The 26,001-nt window shown below is 36.4% G+C and overlaps 1 protein-coding gene across 1 annotated transcript; it reads right to left on the bottom strand.

The window, feature by feature from the left end:
* Positions 1-11,414: 11,414 nt before the first annotated feature.
* LOC115222971 (chymotrypsin B-like) lies at positions 11,415-21,288 on the bottom strand. Its single transcript, XM_029793390.2, has 7 exons — positions 21,143-21,288; positions 19,351-19,366; positions 18,598-18,763; positions 17,095-17,216; positions 15,978-16,112; positions 13,812-13,954; positions 11,415-11,625 (listed from the first exon to the last, which is right to left on the bottom strand). The coding sequence occupies exons 1-7, from the start codon at positions 21,197-21,199 to the stop codon at positions 11,476-11,478; spliced, it is 789 nt and encodes a 262-aa protein (XP_029649250.1). The 5' UTR covers positions 21,200-21,288; the 3' UTR covers positions 11,415-11,475.
* Between the last annotated feature and the right edge of the window lie 4,713 nt (positions 21,289-26,001).

Here is a 26,001-nt window from a genome sequence, read left to right as displayed (position 1 = left end):
ATTGTTTTTGTATGTGTATGCGTGTCTGCCCGTATTTATGTATGTGTATATGTATGTATATATGATAAACTATCATTTGCTCGGAGAACAGCGTGGATTAAAATAATGACTTACATGTTCATTCATAATATGCTCGGGCAGATTCGAACGTGAACATAAAAATAGGTTTTGTATTTCGTCTTCGGAGAACAGCTTCTCATTTGAGAAGATGTATGTTAACAACACATTGATTTTATTGGCGAGATCCTGTGATGTTTTGACCTCGTTGTGTCAAATCAACCTATCGCATATCACTTGATCTCAGCAAAAACTCTTTATCTCATTCTTCTTCTTCTTTTTCTTCTTCTTCTTCTTCTTCTTCTCTTCTTCTTCTTCTTATTATTATTATTATTATTATTATTATGATATGTTTGACTTTTGCTTTACATTTGTACAAGTTGGCTCCAAGTCTCACCAGAAACTTCAAGAGACAAGAAGTTGGAAGTTCATGTTGGTATTATGCCTAGGCTGCCATATATTTGGTTTTGTACTTAGTGTTGTACTAGTGAATGTCTAAAAAAAACATACGAAAATTATGTTTGTTTTAAAACTTGAGATTACATAGAAAGTATTTTGCGTAGGATATGAGCAGTTCCCATGAGCACTATCTTTTGAATTTCTACCATTTTGGGGTTTCCTGGTATCTGAGTTAGGTAGCAATGAGCCCCTTTTGCTATCATTCCCAGAGCACCTATGACAACAGGTATTGTTTTAGTCTTCAGGTTCCACATTTTGCTGAATTCTATTTCAAGATCTTTATATTTGCTCAGTTTTTGCTAGGTCTTGACAGATATGTTTATATCGATTGACAGATACGTTTATATCGATTTATATTATTATTATTATGATATGTTTGACTTTTGCTTTACATTTGTACAAGTTGGCTCCAAGTCTCACCAGAAACTTCAAGAGACAAGAAGTTGGAAGTTCATGTTGGTATTATGCCTAGGCTGCCATATATTTGGTTTTGTACTTAGTGTTGTACTAGTGAATGTCTAAAAAAAACATACGAAAATATGTTTGTTTTAAAACTTGAGATTACATAGAAAGTATTTTGCGTAGGATATGAGCAGTTCCCATGAGCACTATCTTTTGAATTTCTACCATTTTGGGGTTTCCTGGTATCTGAGTTAGGTAGCAATGAGCCCCTTTTGCTATCATTCCCAGAGCACCTATGACAACAGGTATTGTTTTAGTCTTCAGGTTCCACATTTTGCTGAATTCTATTTCAAGATCTTTATATTTGCTCAGTTTTTGCTAGGTCTTGACAGATATGTTTATATCGATTGACAGATACGTTTATATCGATTTATTATTATTATTATTATTGTTGTTGTTGTTGTTGTTGTTGTTGTTGTTGTTATTATTATTATTATACTTACAACAACATTGATAGCAACAATGCAATCTTAATGATTTCTTTTACCATTCTTGCAGCTGTTGTTGTCGTCGACGTCGGTCTTGTGACCCCAACATGCGTGTGTGCGAGTGTGTGTGTGTGTGTGTGTGTATGTATGTGTGTGTATGCGCGTGCAGATCTTTTTGTGCCAGAATCATTGAAAGATTGATATCATCAATAGTTTTTTGAAAACCATTCGATGTGGATCGCTTAATATCAATAATCCTGCAGTTGTTATCCTCGTTGCCATTCGTTATTGTCTTTCATCGTCGTCACAAACATGTTTATCGTCAGGATATCTGCAGCATACTGTAGCCGACTGGCCGAGTTCTATAAATTAAAAGCGTCTTTTCCAATTAACTAATGTCATACATTTGGCTCCGAATCATTTTCATCCATTAGCACAGAAAATGCTATTTTTTTATATTTGATTCGTTTAGGTAATTCTCAAAGGATCACTGACGATGTCTCTGGCAACGATTTCCATGCCTCTGTTCCATTCCCAAAGTTCCGGTCCCAGTACAGTCTACTATACACATCTACACACAGACAAACAAACAAACATACAAACAAACACATTCCAAAACACACCCACAGAAATATACAAGAAAAAAACTGAAAAAAATTTTAAAAACAATTAATACAACATACTACACTTATAATGACATTAGTTCATTCAATGATATATGTTTTTTTTTAGATTTTCGGGACGTTATGCGTTTATCTTATGGTTTTGTATTAGTTTCTTTTTATTATTATTATTATTATTATTATTATTATTATTATTATTATTATTATATTTTGCAGAGACGGAATGTATTGATTTCTGTAGATTTGATTGCGATCCCTTTTCGGGAGATGACTGAGCGCCTTAAAGAAATTGGCACCAATAATGTATTGATTCTGCACTATAGATTTGGAAGAGTGAAGATGCATGGCTCAATGGTTGGAGCGTCGGGATCACAATAATGAGGTAGGGAATTCGAATCCTGGAGTAGATTGTGTATTGTGTTCTTGAGCAAGTCACTTTATTTCACTTAGCTTCTGTTCCCTCAGCAGTAGGAATGAGTTGTTATGCCACTGGTGTCAAGCTGTATCGGCCTTTGCCTTGTACAACATCTGTGGCGCGGAGAGGAGAGGCTGGTATGCATGGCAGATTGCTAGTCTTCCATAAACAACTTTGCTCGCACCTGTGTCTCGGAGAGTAAATTTCGAAGTGCAATCCAACGGTCATTTATGACCGAAAGCGGGTATTTACTCTTTACCTGATTTCGAAGAAATGACAAAGAAAAAATCCCACTTAAATTTCAGTAGGTATGCAACAGAGCATTAATATATGTATGTATAATTATGTTCTTAATTTATGTATTTCAACAAGCCTGTATTTGTACAACTCAGGCAGTGATATAGGGATTATTGTCTTTATAGGTTAGCACTCTATTGTATCTTATTGAACATTAGAAAAGTTATGCATGGTTATGTAAAGGAAATATGCAGTCGTCAACCGTAAAGTTTTCCCGCTACTAATAGCAGTGAAGTATATTCGCCTCATTTTTGTGTATATGAACTTATAATCGTGATGACTAAAATATTTTCACATTAACATAAATGTGAATGCAGTACGTTGTTCAGAGCCCTCTCAACTCAGCCAGATGTAGTTCTATAAAGGAAAGTGCACACACATGTATATAAATATATATATATATATATATATTGATAAAAACAGTAAGAAAGAGACCTCGATATTATGTAAAAAGAGGAATTTATATGTAAATGTAATATGTGATAATTATTCGGTAGCCATGATAAAACTCCGAGTTTCGGATGCCGAGGTGGAAATCCACGCCACCATCTCTTCAGTTATCCGGCCATCGGAAAAACGCTATGAAAAATGACCGTTATACAAAGGGACGTTACTGTATATATATCTCAATATATATATATATATATCTTAATATATATATACATATATATATATATATATAATATATATATATATATATATTATACAAACATATATATATGTGCATATATATGATTATGTGAGTGTGTTGGTGTCTGATTTTGTTCTTCACCATCGCTTGACAACAAGTGCAACTTAGCTCTTCGCCAGAAAGAGTCCGACAGAACAAATAGCAGGCTTAAAAACGTAAGTTCTGGGCTTTGAGTTGTTCGATTAAAACCCTTAAAAGTGGTGCCCCAACATGGCCGCGATCAAATGACTGAAACAGGTAGAACGTAAAAATTAAAAAATTAAAAGATAATATTATGTTATGAAGAAGAGGACGATGAAGAAGAAGAAGAAGAAGAAGAAGAAGAAGAAGAAAGAAGAAGAAGAAGAAGAAGAAGAAGAAGAAGGCAAAAGGAAGAAGCAAATACTATCTAAGTATACTAATTATATATTTTTGTTTATGTAAAAATTTAAACACCATCAGGATTATCCTCCGCAAAATCCAGGTATAGCTAAGGTTTGCAAACTGTTAAAAATGTAATCGAATGCACACACACACACACACACACAGAGGCACACACATATTTGTGTATTTGTGCGAGCGTGTTCGTATGTAATATATGCGCAAACATTGCAATCACGCGTTTATAATTAACTCTACAAGTATTTGTGCGCCAAGAGATTGCCTGTACATGTATGTGCATGTCTGTATTTCCAACTCCTTTTTTGGTTTATTTCTTATGCTTGTTTAAATTTAAATCTGCTTAAAAAAAATTTCTTATGCCAGTTAGAAAAGGAAGAAAGAAATCGCATTAAGGTATGGCCAATTTGAATGCAAATATAATTATTTGCTCTTCGAGTGTATTCAATTATATGCTCGTTATTTTGTTGATTCTTTCTTTTTAATATCTATTTCATCTGAAAAGGAATTTTAATAACATTGGTGCCAAACGTATTGCAAAGAAAACAGAAAATGAAAATAGAATAGCTAAAGTAATCAGCGATTAATTAGTCGGTTTACTTTGTGAATAATATTTGAATAAACTTGAATATCATTTTTCGTCTGAGAGATATAAATCTAGATTTGTTGGAAGATCGTACTTCATTTTCAAAATTGATTATGTATGTGCATGCTTATGTGTATATTTGTGCAGTTATACACATCCATATGCACATTTTCACACTTGCACACACAATAAATACCACACACACACACACACACACACACACATATATATATATATATATATATATATATATATATGCATAAACACACACATATGCGCAAGACACATATAGATACAGAAATAGATAGATAGATAGAGAGAGAGAGAGAGAGGGAGAGAGAGAGAGACAGATAGATAGATAGATATGCCATTCTAATATTGAAGCATATAACTGGAGGTGGCTTTTATAAATTGATGTAGTGATATTAAAGCACGGTTTTGATTAAACATTAAGAAAAATATTATCAAACTGAAAACAAAATTTGAAAAATATACATCTCGCTTGAAATACTCGGGTACTCTAAGAAATACACTCAGACTAATAAAAGCACTAGCATTTATATTTATAAATATGAATACGTATTTACTATATTCAGTCAAATGTTTTTCGTATTTTCACTGAAGGAGGCTGCCAACTTGTATTGCCATGTTATATCATTAATTTGATACACGTTGTTGTCCAATCGTTGCTAAATTGTTTATGTTATATTTTTCTTTATTTTACAATTTTTATAATGCGTGATTAAATAAAAAACAAAGTATCATTAGTGGCATTTAAGCTATTTGTGGAATAAAAAATGACTGAGAACAAGGTCGGCAGCAAGAGAAATTAATAATGTGGAATTTCCAGACACTGTCAACGAACGTATGGACTCGAACCTGGTTCAGACGCTTCAAGGAAGGTGTGGACAGCCTCGAAGATAAACTAAGGCCAAGAAGACTAGTGGAAGATGTGGCCTTACTTGAAATATTTGAACAGCCACGCGGAAGCACTTGCACATTGTCATCAGAACATTGTCCTTCACAAAGCACCATGAGTTGAAACTTCAATAAGGTCAATCTTCCCTGCAGCATTTACTTACAAATATATAAACCGCGAATTCAATAAAACTGCGATTCACTTTTATATGACGCAACATCGTTAGTTACACAAAAAGGATGCGGATGTCCTTCCATGGATCTGTTTGAAATTTAAAATGCTCACAACATCACGTATTTTGTCATAATCATTCGGCCATAGAATTTACATTAACTGGACCCGTAGCTTTAGGACACTTAGCCACTTATACGTTGGTTTTAGGAATAGGTAGGCAGATAATCGAACAAATAAATGGTCAATATCAGGAATGCTCAGAGATTCCATCAGAAAAAAAAATGCCATTATAATGCTGCATCATTAAACACTGGTGTGAATGATTTAGACGTGCAATCTAAGGAATGGATTTTTTAAAATATTCTTTCTCATCTGCAGGGCTGTAGATTTTGTTGATGGGATTTGTAATTTCTGCAGTTGTGTGAGATTTTAACAAAACGTTTGTTTTTATGGAAAAAAATCTGCCCATATAATCTTGCGTTAATAAATGACTGAGTGACTCTTGTGAAAGTCGTCCTTTCAGATTTCATTTGGTGTACAACCATTTCTTAATTTAATTTTTATCTTCCACCCGGGATACAAGATTTAACAACCCTGTCTTCTTTTATAGCATAATTTGTCTACTAAAGTTGGTTCACCAGCATAACCATATTCCTCTTTCTATAATCACTAGGATTTGATATAAAAGAAATGTTGGTTCAAATCTTACCAAATCTTGCTTAGAATCGTATCTTTATATTTCAGAATTGCAGCAAGTCCTAATTACATCTGTTGTCACCCTAATTTCAATCAAGTTTAAATTAAATACTTCGTTCCTCTCAATAACGAAATCTCTTTCTAATTACTGTTCCGTTATGCACTTCCTATAAGCCGGGATAATAGATATAACTATAATCAAACTGCAATGTAAACTGCTATTCTTATTAGTATATTTTAATTAATCTTTTGAATAAGCATTATGTTATAGCTTTACTCGCTTCTTGTTAATGCCTACCTTACTTACTTGTATGGCCAGTGTCATTAGTTGCCGGAGTATTCACAATGTATACGCATTTTATTTTGTGTCGAATATATTTCCACTATTGTTTGTGACTTTATTAATATTTCGCTTGATCTTGATGTATTGTTATTGAGAACAATGAGGGAAAACAAAAACAACCTCCTGTTCATCTGCAATTGATAATGATTATATGTTAAAACATGAGCTGTAGGTCAGTTGAGGTTTTGCCGCTGAGGTTATATCCTGCTCGCCTTAAGCACAAATCATAATATAAATATGACTTTTCATATGTTTATTTGATTTAAAATTTGTATTTAATTTTAAAATCAAACGGTTTTAAATATAGACAAGAATTATAAGTATGTATGTGGGGGCACATGGCCCAGTGGTTAGAACAGCGGACTCGAGGTCGAGGGATCGCGGGTTCGAATCTCAGACAGGGCGATGTGTGTGTTTATGAGCGAAACACCTAGGCTCCACGCGGCTCCTGCAGAACGTAATGGCGAACTTCTGCTGACTCTTTCGCCACAACTTTCTCTCACTCTTTCCTCTTGCAGCTTACCTGCGACGGACTGGTGTCCCGTCCAGGTGGGGGACCTATACGCCAAGGAAACCGGGAAACCGGCCCTTATGATATTATATATTTGTGTGTGTGTGTGTGTGTGTGTGTGTTGTTTTACTCTTTCTTTCAAGGCGTGACCGACTAGACATACATTGTGTTTTTCATTATATGTATGATGGTCGAATAAACATTTGACGCAATGGACATCAAGATGTGAAACAGAAACGATTACAAAATGTGAAGGAGGCAGAATTAGCCAACGGTAAGCATTCGTTGTTTACGTCAGGTTACTCTGAACCTATTTCGGTCTATTTTGCATTTTAACCTAGCATCGATTTTACTACATTTGCCGAAGTAGTTTCATCCTTACTTGAAGGCGTTGGAAATAAGAATTTTTCAGAGAACAAATTACTAAGAATTGCTTTCGGCAGGAAAAACAATTGTTAAGTTTTTATTATGATATTATTATTATTTCATAAAATATATACTGCTTTATGAATTATCGAACTATAAACAATCATAATCACAAAGAACGAACGGTAGATTGTAAATCAGATTTGTCAGGGTGAAATTACACCTCTGCTGCGCAATAAGTTCGGTGTTTGTGCCTTCTCTGTCGCATGGATCTTTGCATACAAATTATATTCAAAACAAATTCGTAATGTTTTATTTTTTTCATTGGAATGTTTCATTTTACTAGGGAAATTGTTAAATTGATTGATTCCACTGTTTTTGCCAATCCATTGTTCTATTCATAATGAAAACAAAAATAAGGAAGACAAAGTTGTCCAGCCAGCTTCGAATTTCAAATAAATATAAATGTAAGTAAATGCTGCAGGGAATTAGTTTCGATGCGCCACATATTGCAGCAGAACACTGGCTTCTTATTCGTTTGAATAAGAAAATACAAGATGGGGGTTAGAAAGGTAAAGACCCCCTTCGGTCATGAATGACCATGAGATTGCACCTAGAAAGATACCCTCCGACGCACAAGTCCGGCAAGGTTGTTTGTGAAAGACTAGCAGTCATCCATGCATACCAACCTCCCCTCTGCACTTCAACGATTTTATGTAAAGGAAAAGCAGAGGACGATACTGCTTGGTACCTGAGACGTTACAACTTATTTCTACAGCTGAGGGGGAACTGAAGCAACGTGAAATAAAGTGTCTTGCTCAAGAACACAACACATATCCCAGTCCGGGTATCGACCTCACAGCCTCATAATTGTTGTTTTTTTTTATTGCCCACAAGGGGCTAAACATAGAGGGGACAAATAAGGACACGCAAAGGGATTAAGTCGATTATATTGACCCCAGTGCGTAACTGGTACTTAATTTATCGACCCCGAAGGGATGAACTGTAAATTCGACCTCGCCGGAATTTGAACTCAGAACGAAACGGCTGACGAAATACCGTTAAGCATTTCGCCCAGCGTGCTAACGTTTTCTGCCAGTTCGGTGCCATTCACAGCCTCATGATTGCGAGTCCGAAGCTCTGACCATCGAGGCGTGCACCTTCACCAGATGAGATTGACTGTACTTCAACAAAGTTTCAGCAGAATTATTTACATATATATATATATTGAATAATCCAACAAATTGCTGCAAGAACATATTTATATTCTGATTTTTATTTACAATTGTATTTTCATATTACCGATATCAGTATAGTCCTAATTACATCCGTAGCAGATCCAATTTGTATGAAGTTCAAATTACAAATTACGTTGATCTCAATAACGAAACCTCTTTCTAATTACTGTTCCGTTATGTACTTTCTATAAGCCGGGATAATAGATATAACTATAATCAAACTGCAATGTAAACTGCTATTCTTATTAGTATATTTTAATTAATCTTTTGAATTAAGCTTTATGTTAAAGCTTTATTCACTTCTTGTTAATATCTGTCTTATCTACTTGTGTAGCCAGTGTCATTAGTTGCCGGATTATATCCAACATGTACAACATTATTCATGCTTCTAATATCCTCCTACAATTAGTGTAGCTTCAGTTTGTTTTCTATATACTTTCCATGTTTCTTTATTGTAACTATTCAACGACAGCGACGTGGTAGATTGAGATTATACGTTGTTGCTGTTTAAACCAAATCACACCTGAGAAGATTCTCTCCGAAGGCCTTCTAAAAATACACAGCCATCTTTTTTTATTTTATCTATTTTTTAAAATCAAATATCAAGTTTTTCATTAAAACACTTGTGTATGACTCACAATAAACTTATGATGGTATTTATAGCAGCAGATAGAGGCGACTATGTTCTGGTTTGCTCATTAACTCCAATGCGATACCTTATTAAACTAGATTCTTTAGTTACATCGTCGTTTTCCGGTAATGTTTTATCGTGGTTGCAATCATTTTCTTTTGTATAAAAATACGAAAGAAAAGTTTTAAATATTTATTTTATCTTACGCATTTAACCAATAGCTATTCTTTTTTTTTTTTTGTCATTTTTCATTTGAGAATCTTAATTGTAGTTAAATATTACGTACATTGATGTAATCTGTATATATGAAGCACAATACCATATAACACCGTGAATTTCACTCGTTATTCTACCTCGGAAGATGCAGAGAAGCAATCTTAACGAACGATCAGATTGCAGGTTCCTCACTGCATTCAGTTGACACTGATTTCAAAGCTCATTTTGGTGTCAAAAGATTTAGAAAAGTTGCCTTCTGTTTTTTGAGAAACAATCAGAATAAGATTTCTTTTTTGATATTCCTTTCCGCTCAGCTTGCTGCATAAATATCTTAACAGTAACTTAACAGATTTATATTGGAGAAATATATTATTCTCAAAAGTATTTTGTTGTAGTTATACACCACTTCTGCGTTTATTTAGCGGTTCTGTTATCACTACATAGTGAGCTGGTGTCTGTGCACTGCTTTTGGGAGTAGGTGAAAATATGCCCAACAGCGTTGTCGTACTTAATTAAATTACTAAATATAATAATAGTTAATTAACTGTTGTAGTTATTTTTTTCTTCACCTCATAATTATTTGCAATTAACTTTATAGTCATTCCAATATTAAGTACGTTAGAATTAACCAAACTATTCTTAGTTATTGCTTTTATAATGTTTAAACGTCGTTGCAGTAACCACACTGAAACAGCACTATGATAAATAGAGACATCTCTATGCCCTTATCATCTCTGTTTTATATTCTGAAATATTCTTCAATGCTAATTGACAGAGCAGCAGGTTTACGAAGGAATCAATGCCCACATTCATTACGCTTCAGAGGAACTGTAGTAAGTTTCATATTCAGTTTTGGATGCTGGTAGCGCAAGGCTTGGAGTTTTTCAGCATTGAACTGCATATTATTATCCTCAGCCAATCTGTATATTGAGTCCAACTCCTGCTGCAGGTGTGCAACATCGCTGGGGTTCTGTATTTTGTGCGAGACTTTCGTATCATCTGCATAGCTTGCAAGGGTGGCTATCCGGGTTTTTGAGGGCATATCTGAGAAGGCCACAGTAAAAAGCAGTGGTCCCAAGACAGTGCCCTGTGGAACACCGCTCACTATTATATATATATTAGAAGTGAAGTGAAAAGGAAGAGTAAGTGCGGTTAGGCGGCTTTTAAATCGATACAAATGTTTCGATACATGCAGATCCTCGTATATACACGATTTAAAGTTAAGCTTAAATTAAATTATATAACGATTTACCTGTATAAGAAGATTTATATGTATCTCCTCAGGCGATACTCAGTTGTTGTCTTTGTAAGTAAATCTAGATTTCCATGCTACAACATTCATGGCTTCTTCTTTGAAGAGCTACTTAACAGTACTTACTCTTCCTTTTGACTCTTTTACTTTTTTATTTTCACACACGAGGAATATCTAAGACTAGAATTGGTAGCATACCATAAGAATATTACCGGGAATTCTATTTGGGAATTCTAAGTGTGAACGACCTTTATTTGTACTCTAATACGTTCTTAAAAGAGCACATCTCAACTATATATATATATATATATATATATATATATATATATATATATTAGATGGTAAATGTTTTTCATTTCCAAATTTATTCCTGTCGAATTTTATCCGTAATTTTTGTGGTTTACAGAACCTAGCTGTTCTTTCTAATGTGTTGAATTCACGTAAAGTGGATTCCTTATGTGTATAAATATACACTAATTCGTATGTATATATATATATATATGTATGTGTGTGTATATATATATATATATACACGACAGGCTTCTTTCAGCTCCGTCTATTAAATTCATTCATAAGGCTTTCGTTGGCCCGAGGCTACAGTAGAAGGCACCTACCTAAGGTGCTAAGCAGTGGGACGTATATGTATAGATTTAAACCGAAAGTGAAGCGTCATTTTGATTTTATTTTATTTCATTCTGTTCATATTTTTACATAACGTTTATACCTGCATCTGTTATACTGTGTTCGCATTAATCCAAGTTCGGAAGTACGACACGCTTGTGTACATTGCTGGGCCGTACTCACATTTAAGTCCAAATGAAACCAATCCTGCTAGGACATAGTGACCGTTTGACATACAGTAGAGCGGACCACCGGAATCTCCCTGCAAATGAATATAATTATGAAGGATTCGTAAAAATTGTACACGCTCACGTAGACACACACACACTCACATATGCATATTATATTGTATACATAGATTTATATGCATATATATATATATATATACATATCCATATATATATATATATATATTATATATTTATATATGTATGTATATATATATATATATGTATATATATATATTATATATATTTATATATGTATGTATGTATATTTATATATGTATGTATATATATATATATATATATATATATATATATGTATGTATGTATATGTATGTATATGTATGTATATATACATATATATATACATATATATATATAATATATATATATATTTATATATGTATGTATGTATATGTATGTATATGTATGTATATATACATATATATATACATATATATATATATATATATATATATATGTATATATTATATATATATATATATGTATGTATGTATATATATCGGGGTCGATTAAATAAGTACCAGTTACGCACTTGGGTCAATATAATCGACTTAATCCGTTTGCCTGTCCTTGTTTGTCCTCTCTGTGTTTAGCCCCTTGTGGGTAGTAAAGAAATAGGTATTTCGTCTGCCGTTAGGTTTTGAGTTCCAATCCGCCGAGGTCCACTTTGCCTTTCATCCTTTCGGGGTTAATAAATTAAGTACCAGCTACGTGCTGGGGTCGACCTTATCGACTGCCATACACCACAAAAAAAAAAAAAAAAAAAATTCGGGCCTTGTGCCTGGAGTAGAAAAGGCTATATACTAATGTTCTGGATTGGTCTCATTCATACAACACTACACATTTGTAGAAGTACTTGGGATCTGAATATTTAAATCGATAAGAGTACATTATTTTATCGGTAGACGTTAATTTGAACCTGACAAGATAGAAATTAATACAATAGATTCTCCATCTTTGTAGCATTTACAATACATTCATCGTTTTAGATTCCTCCTTTCATTTTCTGAAACTAGCTGCCTTCTCTGATTCAAATATGTAGCGTTCTAACGTCTAAGTGAATACTATGTCAGGCATTTGTTTTTTTTGTTTGTTTTTGCAATTTTCACGTTCACTTCATCCGACTTTTATCGTATATGCAATTTCTCTACATTTGTATCTGTTGTACACCTACCAGAATCACATTCTACACTGACTTCAAAAGTAATTAGTAATTAGTATATCAAACTACATTGCCTTAGACATACATGCAGTAAAGTACATTCTATTCATTCTATTTCCTAATATGGGCATTCTTATTAACACTTTGGATCAATCGATATTCAAGAATGTTTCTTTGAACATGCTTATAGCATTATCGATACGTTTTTGTTCTCGTACTTTTTTAAAATTCAGCTCCTCTGAAAAGAAAAGATAAAATTGCTAACATTTTCAGCATCTTGTTCTTATTCAAGATCTACAATCAAAAGCGTTTAGTCTTAAGAGTTTTGTCTTTTGCCAAGAATAGTGCATTTCAAACAGAGGTGTCTAATATGGCCTTTCGTTTTTTAAGACGTTATTGTGTAATATTTGTAGCTATTTGTAGTCTCTAACTCCATATGGGGTGTTACATGCAAATGAGTTCAAACTTGATAGAAATTTTACAGTAGGATTTAATGGAGATCTGAAATAAAGTCTGATTCCTGTTTCTGCTAAAACTGGTTTCAAATTTTGGAACAAGGACGGCAATTTTATAGGGGGGGTGTAAGGCGATTACATCGAACCCAGTATTCAACTGCTATTAGTGGAGGCGCGTGGCTTAGTGGTTAGGGTGTTAGCATCATAATCGTAAGATAGTGGTTTCGATTCCTGGACCGGGCGACGCGTTGTGTTCTTGAGAAAAACACTTCATTCCACGTTACTCCAGTCCACTCAGCTGGCAAAAATGAGTAACACTGCAATGGACTGGCGTCCCGTCCAGCTGGGAAACACATACGCCATTGAAACCGGGGAACCGGGCCCATGAGCCTGGCTAGGCTTTAAAAATTTCATGATAGCTTATTGTCTGGCTTCCACTCACTTTCAATCTAGTCACTAGCAAAAGACCGATAAGAAGCCTTCTCGCAGCTTTTTCTTATATTTTCTTCAAAAAATAGTTCAACTCAGCAAAGTAAATTTTCACCTACGATATTTCTTTTATATATATATGAAATGAACTCACCTGACAAGGAGAGGCACCTCCAGGAATCCAGTCTCCAGCGCAAATGTGTTCATGACCAATATAATTCCATTGAGCATGGCATTCCTTATAGCTCATGATTGGGAGACTGACCTTACGAAGATAAGTTGTTGGCTGACTTGTCCCTGAAAAAACAAAAAACAAATACTTCTTGTTAACTTTTGTTAATTTAAAGCACAATATTAAAAGTACAGGGTGGCCCAAAAGTAGGTTCACAACTATCACGTAGGCACTTTAAAATACTTTTAAAACATTCTATTTCATTTAAATTTCTATCTTACAAACTGAAAAGGGATCTTGACAAAATTAACTAAATTAGCACAGAATAATGGTTGCATATTTTTTTATAATTAACATCTAAACTGTTAATATATGAATGTGAAAGAGAAAGTTGAATAACTGTAAACCTACATTTGGACCACCCTGTAGTTTGGATGAATATCAGTATTTGTACGAGTTCAGTGTATTTTGAAAGGATCGTGATCATACAAAACGAAAAAATTCGACCGGATACAGAAACTGAGCCAATCTCTTTTTAAACACTTTCTACTGAAACTCGATGCGCGGTAATTCTTTCCATTTGTTGACTAATCTTTATAAATCCCCAATCTTTGTTAATCGATACCCATAAAGAAGGAATAAACAGCGTATGAGCGGCTGTGTGGTAAGTAGCTTGATTACCAACCACATAGTTCCAGGTTCAGTCCCACTACGTGGAACCTTGAGCAAGTGTCTTCTACTATAGCCTCGGGTCGACTAAAGCCTTGCGAGTGGATTTGGTAGACGGAAATTGAAAGAAGCCCGTCGTATATATGTATATGTATATATATGTATGTGTGTCTGTGTATATGTTTGTGTGTCTGCGTTTGTCCGCCCAACATCCCTTGACAACCGATGCTGGTGTGTTTACGTCCCCGTAACTTAGCAGTTCGGCAAATAGACCGATAGAATAAGTACTAGGCTTACAAAGAATACGTCGATTTGTTCGACTAAAGGCGATGCTCCAGCATGGCCACAGTCAAATGACTGAAACAAGTAAAGGAGTAAAAGAGTCAGTGTTGGAAGCGAGGAATAAAGTTGCGTGTAGCTTCCTCCAGATTATTCTCTGTGCGAATTCTTTATATTATCTTACATTTTATTTGATTTTTGAGAATACCGTGTGTTGGAGCTAAATTTGACGAATTTTTATATCTCCTTCTTCCAGGAACTACTTGATGTAGTTGTGAACAGTCAACGGCGTTAAAGAGCTTAAAGATTAATGTTTTAACTGCGAAAACGTTTGCTGACATGGAAATGTGGAGTTCATCTGATAACTAGTTCATCTGATTACATGATGGATTCGCGACAGGCATCAGAATGCCGGCTCAAAGACTGCTGCTTAATGCTCTATGAACACCGCAAAGGCTGTAAGATGTGATATGGTAAACTGCAACGGAGACTACTAAGCTTTGGCCAGCTGGAAGGAAGTCAGCAGCGTTCTAACTGTTATATAAAACTATGCAAGCGATCCCGCCTAAAACTAATGGAGGTTCCGAAATATTTTCACTGAGCAACCATCTTTAAGGTTTCCATACTGTTATTTTTTCCTTCATTTGATCGACCACTTGTTCATATACACTTACACACACACACACACACACACATAGAGTCACACACACACACACACACACACAGAGTCACACACACGCACTCACTCTCTCTCTCACACATATGTATGTATGTATGTATATACGCATGCAAGCACGTAAGTGCACGAGTTTGCGTGTATATAACTCTAGGTATGAATATACATTGTGGAGGCGCAATGGCCCAGTGGTTAGGGCAGCGGATTCGCGGTCGGAGGATCACAGTTTCGATTCCTAGACCGGGCGTTGTGTGTTTTTATTGAGCAAAAACACCTAAAAGCTCCACGAAGCTCCGGCAGGAAGTGGTGGTGACACCTGTTGTACTCTTTCGCCCCAAATTTTTCTCACTCTTTCTTCCTGTTTCTTGGGTAACGCTGCGATGGACTGGCGTCCAGTCCAGCTGGGGTGGGGGTCATATACGCCACAGAATCTAAGAAACCGGGCCCATGAGCCTCGCTAGGCTTGAAAAATGCGCAAAAGAAAAAAGGGAAAAAGGAATATACATTAAAGAAAAACGTCTTACATGATGTTTTTCCCCATCCGGCTGTGATACATGTTTTTCCAGCGAAATCCGTGTGTGTACTTGCCAATGGTATTGCTTTCACGCAGGTAGACATCAGTATGGGTTTGCCAAGCTTCAGTATTGCCACATCATTGTCTGAAGATATAAAAATTATCGAATTATCAGTACACCCGTATTACCAATTCTCTTCTCCATATTGGCAATTAATTGTTATAAATTGCATGTGGCTAAATTAAAGGTGCTACGTTTTCGGGTTGAATTCTTTCGTAACTTAAAATGTAGAACTTTCTATGCATGTATTGAATCCTGTTTATTTGAATGACACTCATCAATAACTGATCATAAGGTATCTTACATTCTACCTCTGATATTTTCAGTTGAATATAGCATTTTTGTTTATGTAAAACATATTATTTTCTATTGTAGGCACAAGGGCCGAAAATTTAGGAGAGGGGGCCAGTCGATTAGATCGACCCCAGTACGCAACTGGTACTTAATTTATCGACCCCGAAAGGATGAACGGCAAAGTCCACCTCGGCGGAATTTGAACTCAGAACATAAAGACAGATGAAATACCAGTATTTCGCCCGGCGTCTTAACGTTTCTACCAGCTCACCGCCTTTATTCTTGCATATCATTAGTTACCGAATAGATTTACTTTTCCCTTATTTATTTATATTAGTTGTTTCCGAATATAGCCTTATTTAGGTGATGGTTTAATCCTTCTCCTTGTTTAAGACCATCAAATGGCCCTCAGGTATCTTTAGTACAGTTACTTAGTTTACAATCATTCGGACCGTTAATATTATCTTTGAACATTTTGACATCCAGCCGTGCTGCTCCCCAATGTATTATACCCAGGAGAAACTTCTGCTCTCCTTTCTATACCGTGGTCGCATGACTCTCACTAAACTCCCATGCATACTGACCTTAAACTTTTGTCTGCTCCTTGAATTTCTGATTTCTCTGTAATTGTGTATTTCGCAATTGTCTCTTTTCACGATCGTCGAGACAGTATAGTGTCAGACAGGCTACCATACTATATTGAATTTAGCTAATAAAAATATTTAAGTTTAAAATCTCTGTACATTTATAAAAATCCACAAATGATACATACGCAGAGCACGGCTGGTCGTGTAGAACCCTGGGTGTGCATTGATTTTGGTGGCATACGTGAATTTGGCCTGTCTAGCAGATGTAGCTCCGTAGAATACTATAATTCTCGTCACACCTGAAGCCCTGGAAAGAAGCATTATATATTTATAATGTTTTAATTTATTTAATTATATCTATTATTTAATATTTCTATGGTCCCTTTAAAAACAGAGGGAGAAGAAATTAGACGCAGAACACATTGCAAGCCCACTATCCCCCCCCCCCATCAGCTCAGCCTTATTCATCATTGTTCCGAAACAATCCAAGAAAGGTAAGGACTCCATGGTCTTTCAAAACGTACCTGGATAATTTCTCACAAGGAATGCCTGAGAAACTACGTATAGCTGGATACGTTTTGGCCACCAACTCTTATTTGAGAGTGCTATGATGACACGAAACATGATCCAGTCATAAGTCGAATAATTCAGCCATGAAGTGTTTATTAAAGTAGCCATGGCATGGGTCAATACAGGCAGAAACATAGCAAAATTTACCTTGGAAAAAACCTAATGTTTTTATATCAGATTGTATTTGTTTAAGTATTTCCGTGTCCAGATTCCTTGTTCACAAATGATCTCTCCATCTGTTTTTAAGAAGCCATAGAAATAGTTTCATGTATTCATTAAGAAAAGGGGGAAGCACTGAACGCTCAATAAATCTTGAATTACCAGTTGCATGGTTTTGTTTTAAGTAGAGTCCTGGTATTTTTATTGTAATTAATGAGATAAAAATGACTATTTACAAGTGTGTTGGGGGAGGTCACCGAGTCAGAAATGTGACAATAGAAACGGTAACTATGGTAATGGATGTACGGTAACTTAAATTTGGTTATCTATATTTGTAAATTTTTGGATGATATCTGAATCTAATTGGTTAATTTAAGCATATGTTTTTTAATACTTTCAGTCGCCTCTTTGATTTTGGCCGGATCTGTTAATCCGATTTTACTGAAAAAGAAGACAGATATTCGAATACGCAACACCTCATTAATTCCTGTACAGTTTTTTTAATTATTTGGGTTTCAATCTTCACTGATTTAGTATATGCACTTTGTTGAAACGTGACACTGGTATATCTTCCAAGACTACAGTCACAAGATTATATTGTATCATATCGATCCCATTTCTTCGCACCTACACGTTTTATTGAGCCCTATACATGGGGACACATAGTGGAATTTGAAATCAAAACGAAAATGAATAAAGACAAAATAGTACTTGTTACTGAAACCCAGAACCATTCTATTGAAATGCAAAGTATTTTCCGGTACTTTACCAATTTTGTCCTTCACTGTCCGAACAACCATAGCAACACTAATTTCTAAACTATGTGAATGAGGCCACAAATTGTTTGGCAGAGAACAGCCTAATGCACAGTGGATTTTCTTGGACGTTTTATCGATTCTCCATCAAGCTTCCACACCTGTTGATATTTGCATAATTAAAATTATTACAACTTTACGTACACACAATGGGCAGCCGTGATCACATGGTTTGCGTCCATGATACTACCGCCACATAAGAAGGTTTTTCCATTTTTCTGAATTTGTAATGAAACGATTGATGGGAATTCACAGTTATTGGCCTTTTGTCCCGCAACAATGTAGGAACTGTTGATGAAGAGGTCTTCATCTACAAATAAAGAAAGAGAATGAGAGAATTAGATAAATCATGTAAGTTAATGACTTTTTATATTTGAGGTTAAGTTCATCAGATGAACTGCTATCTAATCTATGGCAATATGTTTGGAGAGGAATCTTGCTTGCTTATGTAGAATACATGAACGTAAAAGAGTCAATTATAGTAGAAAAGCAGGAAGATAACAAGCAACTGAATCTATGCGATGTGTGGAAAAAGAAACGGTGTTTGTCTCCCCCCGCCACCTTCGCTTGACTACTGATGCTGGTGTATCTACGACGCCGTAACTTAGCAGTTCGGCAAAATAGACTTATAGAATAAGTATTAGGGTTACAAAGAATAAGTGCTGGGGTCGATTTGCTCGACTAAAGGCGGTGCTCTAGCATGGCCACAGTCAAATGACTGAAACAAGTAAAAGAGTAAAAGAGAGAAACGAGTAATGTCCTTGATGCCAGGTGAATTTACAATCAGAACAGGAGGAGACGAAACTAAATCTCATTAATTCTATTCATTAAATTTCTAACAAATGAGCGGATTGAATTAGATAAATGTTTAGAAAAATAGTAAAATTATATACATACCTATGCCATACTCGATCTAGAAAAAATATGTAAAGAAATCAATTGTATTTGGGTTATGTGAGACAGAAACAAAGTAGTTTTAAGTTAAAATAGACATTTGTGTATTATATTAAATGCAAATGCGTTGCGAAAAGGCAAATTATCTGAGCAACAGATTATTTTTTAGCATTCGGTTAGTACTGTGTACGTTCTAGTGACAAAATCCCAACGGTGCAGAAATGCGTATCTAACATTTACACCACCGTTGCTGGACGATGTGTATATTCTAATGGCGTATTTGTGTTGTTAAACCACAATACTTCTATAAGCGATATTATAACTGCCAAAGGCGGCGAGCTGGCAGACACGTTAGCACACCGGACAAAATGCTTAACGATATTTCGTCTGCCGTTACGTTCTGAGTTCAAATTCCGTCGAGGTCCACTTTGCTTTTCATCCTTTCGGGATTGATTAAATAAGTACCAAAGTACCAATTACGCACTGGGGTCGATGTAATCGACTTGATCCGTTTGTCTGTCCTTGTTTGTCCCCTCTGTGTTTAGCCCCTTGTGGGTAGTAGAGAAATAGATATTATCACTGCAAAATAACACAGTTAATTTGGATTTACCAGATCTAACTGCCTTATGTATTTACACATCGATGGCTGAGTGTGCATATATACATGCAGTACCATAAATCTAAAAAACTGCGTTTCAATCCCGATTCTGGATCGTAACTGCGAGGTTGTACACCTAACTTTACATCGTTACTAGCAAGAATAGGCAACAGAAACCTTTCACCGAAAGACATTGCTGTCACACTTCTGATGCGCGGTTGCGTTATCTTGCGATCGTAACGAATTTTGCATTACAAAGAGCGTGGAGAATCAACCAGGTGTCTTCAAACAGGAACAATGCTACAGCCACCTCCGATTAAATCATCTACATCAAAATGTGGATTCTGTAAGTGTTCACAAACTTTCGGAAATCCCGATTGATGGATAGAAACACAGATAGATAGACAGACAGATAGATAGATAAAATAGATAGATAGAGATAGATAGATAGATAGATAGATAGATAGATAGATAGATAGATAGTCAGGCAGACAGACAGACAGACAGACAGATAGATAGATAGATAGATAGATAGATAGATAGATAGATAGATAGATAGATAGATAGTCAGGTAGGTAGATAAATAGATAGATAGATTGATAGATAGACAGATAGACAGACAGACAGATAGATAGATAGATAGATAGTCAGGTAGGTAGATAGATAGATAGATAGATAGATAGATAGATAAAATAACATACATACATACGTACATGCATACATACATCCATATATACATACATACATACACGCATACACACACACATACATACAGGCATACATCCATCCATACATACATACATGCATACATACATACATGCATACATACATACATACATGCATACATACATACATACATATTTCTTGCGAATGGTTACTGTTCTCTGAAGTTTTCTCAATAATAGCTTATCGCTGAACTTTTGAATACAAATCTCAGCCGAAAAATATTATGACCCTTCAACTAGTATTGAGTCATTTACGTACTGGGTGCATAATGTACCCAGCTACACCCGCAATAATACACACACACACCAACACGTGCACGTGGGCGCACGCACACACACACACACACACACACACACAAATAGAGAGACAGAATGAGATGCTAAAACTGAATAATTTTTTCAAAGTTATATATAGAAAACTGTGCTGGTTGAGCATCGCTTTAAAATGATAATAAGATGGAGAATAACTTACTGGCTCTTCGAGAGGCATACCATAGGCCAATGCCGCCAGACAGAGTATTAACAGCATTTTTGATTATGTCGTAGTACTCTGTTGATGTCCGAACAAAATATAAATTTATATATATGTCTGTGTATATATATAGACTTATAGAAAGCGGTTACTCCTTCCACACGCCCCCGTATCACAACTCTGAGAGATAACAGCTGCTGCCTATCACAGATCACAGAGGCGTTGAGATTTCCTCATAACAACCTTTTCAGATAAGCAATCGCTCTCGCCAACAAACTTGTGTCAAAAGAGTTTTGGGAGACTTCATCGATGATTTTCAAGTTGTGTCGCTCATGGTATTAATTTGATACAAGGCGGTGAGCTGGCAGAAACGCTAGCACGCCGGGCGAAATGCTTAGCCGTATTTCGTCTGCTGCTACGTTCTGAGTTCATATTCCGCCGAGGTCGACTTTACCTTTCATCCTTTCGGAGTCGATTAAATAAGTACCAGTTACGCACTGGGATCAATATAATCGACTTAATCCGTTTGCCTATCCTTGTTTGTCCTCTCTGTGTTTAGCCCCTTTTGGGTAGTGAAGAAATAGGTATTAATTTGATACAATTTGTTCAATGTTTACTTTACAGCTTTGATAACGAATGCTAAAATATTGCAGTTAAAGCCATTTAATCCGTCTGTAGAAAAGATCATTGAGTACAAGACCAGCTTCAATAGAAATTAACGATGTGAAAGACCCTGCAGCTGCCAGTGGGCATTTGGTGCAAAACAGGTTCAAGATGTGACACTAGATTCGATGACAAACCACGGTTGGTGAGAACTTCTGTTGTGCCACATGAAGCCTTGAAATGGACTTATCCTCTCTCCCCAAATCTCGCTCCTTCAAAATTTCAGGCCATGTATCTGACAGAATAATCCCGTCTGAGAGGTCTTCCATGCTTTCGTGAAATATTTGGATCAGTTACTTAATCGCTGATTTGATCAATCCTGCTTCTGCAGCGTATATACTTGCAGAATTTCCTTTCTCTCCTCTGTGACAAAGAAGACCACAATCACCAGCAAGCAGATGATGATTTCTGTGAGTGTGTTGACTATTTTTATATGAAATACATTACGGCTAAGACAAATTGGTATGAGGACCAGTTGGTCACCCGTCGGGTTGTTGCGGAGAGCTTTCTGGCCTCAGACTCTGAAATGAATCTCACCTGTAGTGTGTTGAACTTTTCTCCATTGGCTATGTATGGTTTTTCTGTGACACATTGATCTGAGTCACGTTTCATTCAACTCCTGTGACGCTTATTCTAATTTTTACTTTGTTTTTTAATTATTCGAAAAGAAACACGAAAATGTATGGAGGGGATACAAAACCACAAGACATTGAATATTTGCATAAACATTACACAATGACAATTTAATTATATTCATGTAGCTGTCTGCTTCACAACAGCTACATGAGCGAAGACATCCACTTCACAATTGGTCACATCCAAGTGGACCATCCAACTCCTTAAATAGATCGACCGTATCTTGTGACACAAGTCTTTCCCAAACAACATCTTCAATTCGTCCGGTATTTTTGGTCGTCTCAGAGAAAGTTGTGGTGAAAGAGTACAGCAGGGTTCACCACCCAACCCCCGCCGGAGCCTTGTGGAGCTTAGGTGTTTTTGCTCAATAAACACTTACAATGCCCGGTCTGGGAATAGAAACCGAGCTCTTATGACCGCGAGTCGGCTGCCTTAACCACTGGGCCATTGCGCCTCCACTCTGTTGCTGCTGCTGCACCTGACGCTACTTCTGTTGCTGCACGGTAATGCTGTTGGAAAGATGGCGTCGGCAGCAGTAGTGCCACTTTCTCTTTTCTTGTTTTAATTGTGTTGGTAGAACGCTCTGAGGTGGTTGAGTGTTCCACATGCATGCCATCATGAACTTCTGCATTGTACATTTAGTTGCAGTTCCATCTTATTGGCCCCGGAGATGAGAGTTGCGATCTTTTCCAGATGTTCAGGTATTACATGTAGAAGGAACACTACCTGTTCAACTGCCTTGTCATTTCCCATCCAAAACTATGTAGGCCAATATTCAACCAAGACCCAGCCCTGGTAGGACGCCCCAGTATTTTTATCTTTGCTGCTCTTCTTCCCGAATAAGTGAGGGACAGAGTGAAGTCTTCACTGCGGCAGCCGAACACTGAGTATTGAACTCAGCTGCTCAAGTCTTAAATATGGCTTCGTCCTCGCTGAACAGCCTTGCTTTAGATATCTTTGAATACCCTTTCATAGCCCTTTCTGTTTCCGTGGCCGATTCACGGCGACAGGTACTTAAAACCAAACAGAACTCTATTACCGCATTTATTGCAGTTGAAGCTAGATTTTCAAGGGTTGGCACAAGCGCTGCAGTTCTCCCTTCATTTTCGTAAATCGAGCAGCGTCCTCTAGTTTGGTTTGCTTATCCTATTGGGAGAGGCTGTATAGCTTCTTAGTACGGGTTATCCCAGCAAAGGAAGTATGTTGTCGTTACCTGAGGTAATGTTATCTTCGCCGCTATCGATCTTTGTTGTTTTTTATAATGCTGTTGCTAATGTTGAAGATGTTGTGGGGGTTGTTGCTGTTTCTTCCGCTGCTGTTGCCGCCTCTTCCGCTGCTGTTGCCGCCTCTTCCGCTGCTGCTGCTGCTACTGCTGGTCATATTATTGCTGCTACTATTGTTACCTTTCATAACACTGCCGTTGCGTTTCCTGGTTTTGCTAAGGCTGTTGTTATGGCTTGAGTTGCTATTGTTCTGCCTCTAGCCTTTGTCTATCAGATCGCTGTTTCTTTGGTTACAGCGACTGCTGACTTTTGATTTGAGGGAATAGTTTTAGCGGCAACTAAGTGTTGTACTGAGAGGAACCATTTCCCATCCTAACATTTTACACAGCCTTGTCGGTCTCTGTTTTGGGGACGCTATGATTATACGTGAAAAAATTACTAACAGTTGAACATTTTGCTGCAAAGAAAGATTTTCCTTGGGGCCTTAATTTAGCTCTAACCTCGTCACTCAGTAAATTAGTTTTGCATTTAAAGAAATGTCAAAATCAGTTTTAAGAAACTGGCCGAGAAGCCACAGTATATTATGAAGTCATGTAAACAGTAAAGATCACAAAAGCAAAAATTCAATAATTGAAATTACGCCTGTGGGGAATATTTTGGTTACCAGGAGGGCAGTTCTCTGTGTTTAGCCCCTTGTGGGTAGTAAAGAAATCGGAGGGCAGTTCCCAGAAACCCCATGATTACCCTGACTTGTATGGCAGGTTCTTTCTCCGCAATTCCGCTCACTCATTGTACAGGCGCACATTCACAATAGTTCCATTCTCTCGGACTATTTTTGCCACTTCCATCCACCTTTTAACTGGAACACAGCACTCCCCTCATCACCCCCACTTCGTATTTAAATAAGTTTTTGAAAAGATTGATGAGGGTTTGATCAAAGGAGGTGTCTGTCTTCAGCACTTTTAATCTGGGTCCACCACACAATCTCTTTCACTAAGAACACCAGACCGATGTGTGGTGTCTGTTATGAATATTTTCGTGGTTGGGGATGGGGGGCTGGAACCGTGTTGCCACTTCAAATATTGTGGTGTGTCAAGGATTATAAGAATCTATAAAATGGTTTTGCTGTTCCATCTCTTGTTGCTTTATTTGGCTTAGGAATTATCTTTTCGCAGACTTATTTTAGAACATGGTGGAGTCCATAAAATAGAATTTGACTCCACCTCCATTTAGAGCACAGTTTATGCTATCTTTTCGTGGAAGAAGGTATATGTTCCTATAACCTGTGTTAATTCTGTAACCCTTTAAAATGGAAGATAAGAAAGTTCATTTTCGGCACTTGATGCTTTGGGAACCAGACAAAAATTGCTGCAGCTCCGCTGAGATGTGTTACCTCACCCTCCATGTTTATCAGATATTGCTCCTTCGGATTTCCACTTATTCAGGTCTCTGCAGAATAGTCTTAATGGTAAAAATTTCAATTCCTTGGATGACGTAAAAAGATACCTTGATGAATTATTTGCCATGAAACCACCTCAAATCTGGGCAGAGGGTATTTTCAAGTTAAAGGAAAGATGGAGACGCGTTGTGCAACAAAATGGTTCATATTTGGTTGGTTAAAAATGTAATGGCAAGTATTTATTGACCTTTTTCTTTCTTTTAAAAATCGGCACGAACTTTCCGGACAACCCAATACTTTTCTCTCGATATGGCTGACAATTACTCCAATCCTACATCAATCCCGTAGAATCCTACCTCCAAATCAACTGACTTAAAGTAGCGTCTACCGCATCTTACTGTGTCTGTAACAAGAGAGAACATCACGTCTGACAATATCAGCAAACCATGCATTTAGTATCAGACTTAGTACAGAAAATTTCTCCTAATAAATAGAAAACTACATTAATGAAGAACTGCTGTACCAATAAGAATATTCAATCATTAATGTGTCACACGGTGGCTATTACTGCAGCGGATGCAGATCAGTACTGACGCAGACAGTTCACACATCTATGCACCAGTGCAACGAAAAGAAAGAAAAAACTGTTACGGTACAACAACTTAAGGTTGGTAACGGTTACACCGAGCAAACTTAGAGTTTTATAGTCTTTCGGTATAGGAGACATCAGTCGAGAATATAATCATGTTGCTTCCCAGTTTACTTTCATTTGAAGCTTTACATCGTATATGATGTACGCACACTTTACGCACGCTCACACACACACACACATATACTTTCGAGGACGTCTGCAAAATCATACCTAAACATACACATACATACATAAATATGTATCTACATATATATCAACATATATATGTATAAATATATATATATAT

Source organism: Octopus sinensis, linkage group LG21, assembly GCF_006345805.1.
Source record: "Octopus sinensis linkage group LG21, ASM634580v1, whole genome shotgun sequence".
In the NCBI taxonomy this organism is placed as follows: Eukaryota; Metazoa; Mollusca; class Cephalopoda; order Octopoda; family Octopodidae; genus Octopus; species Octopus sinensis.
The sequence above is the reverse complement of the archived record's forward strand: the minus strand, read 5'-3'. Positions and strand labels throughout refer to the sequence as shown.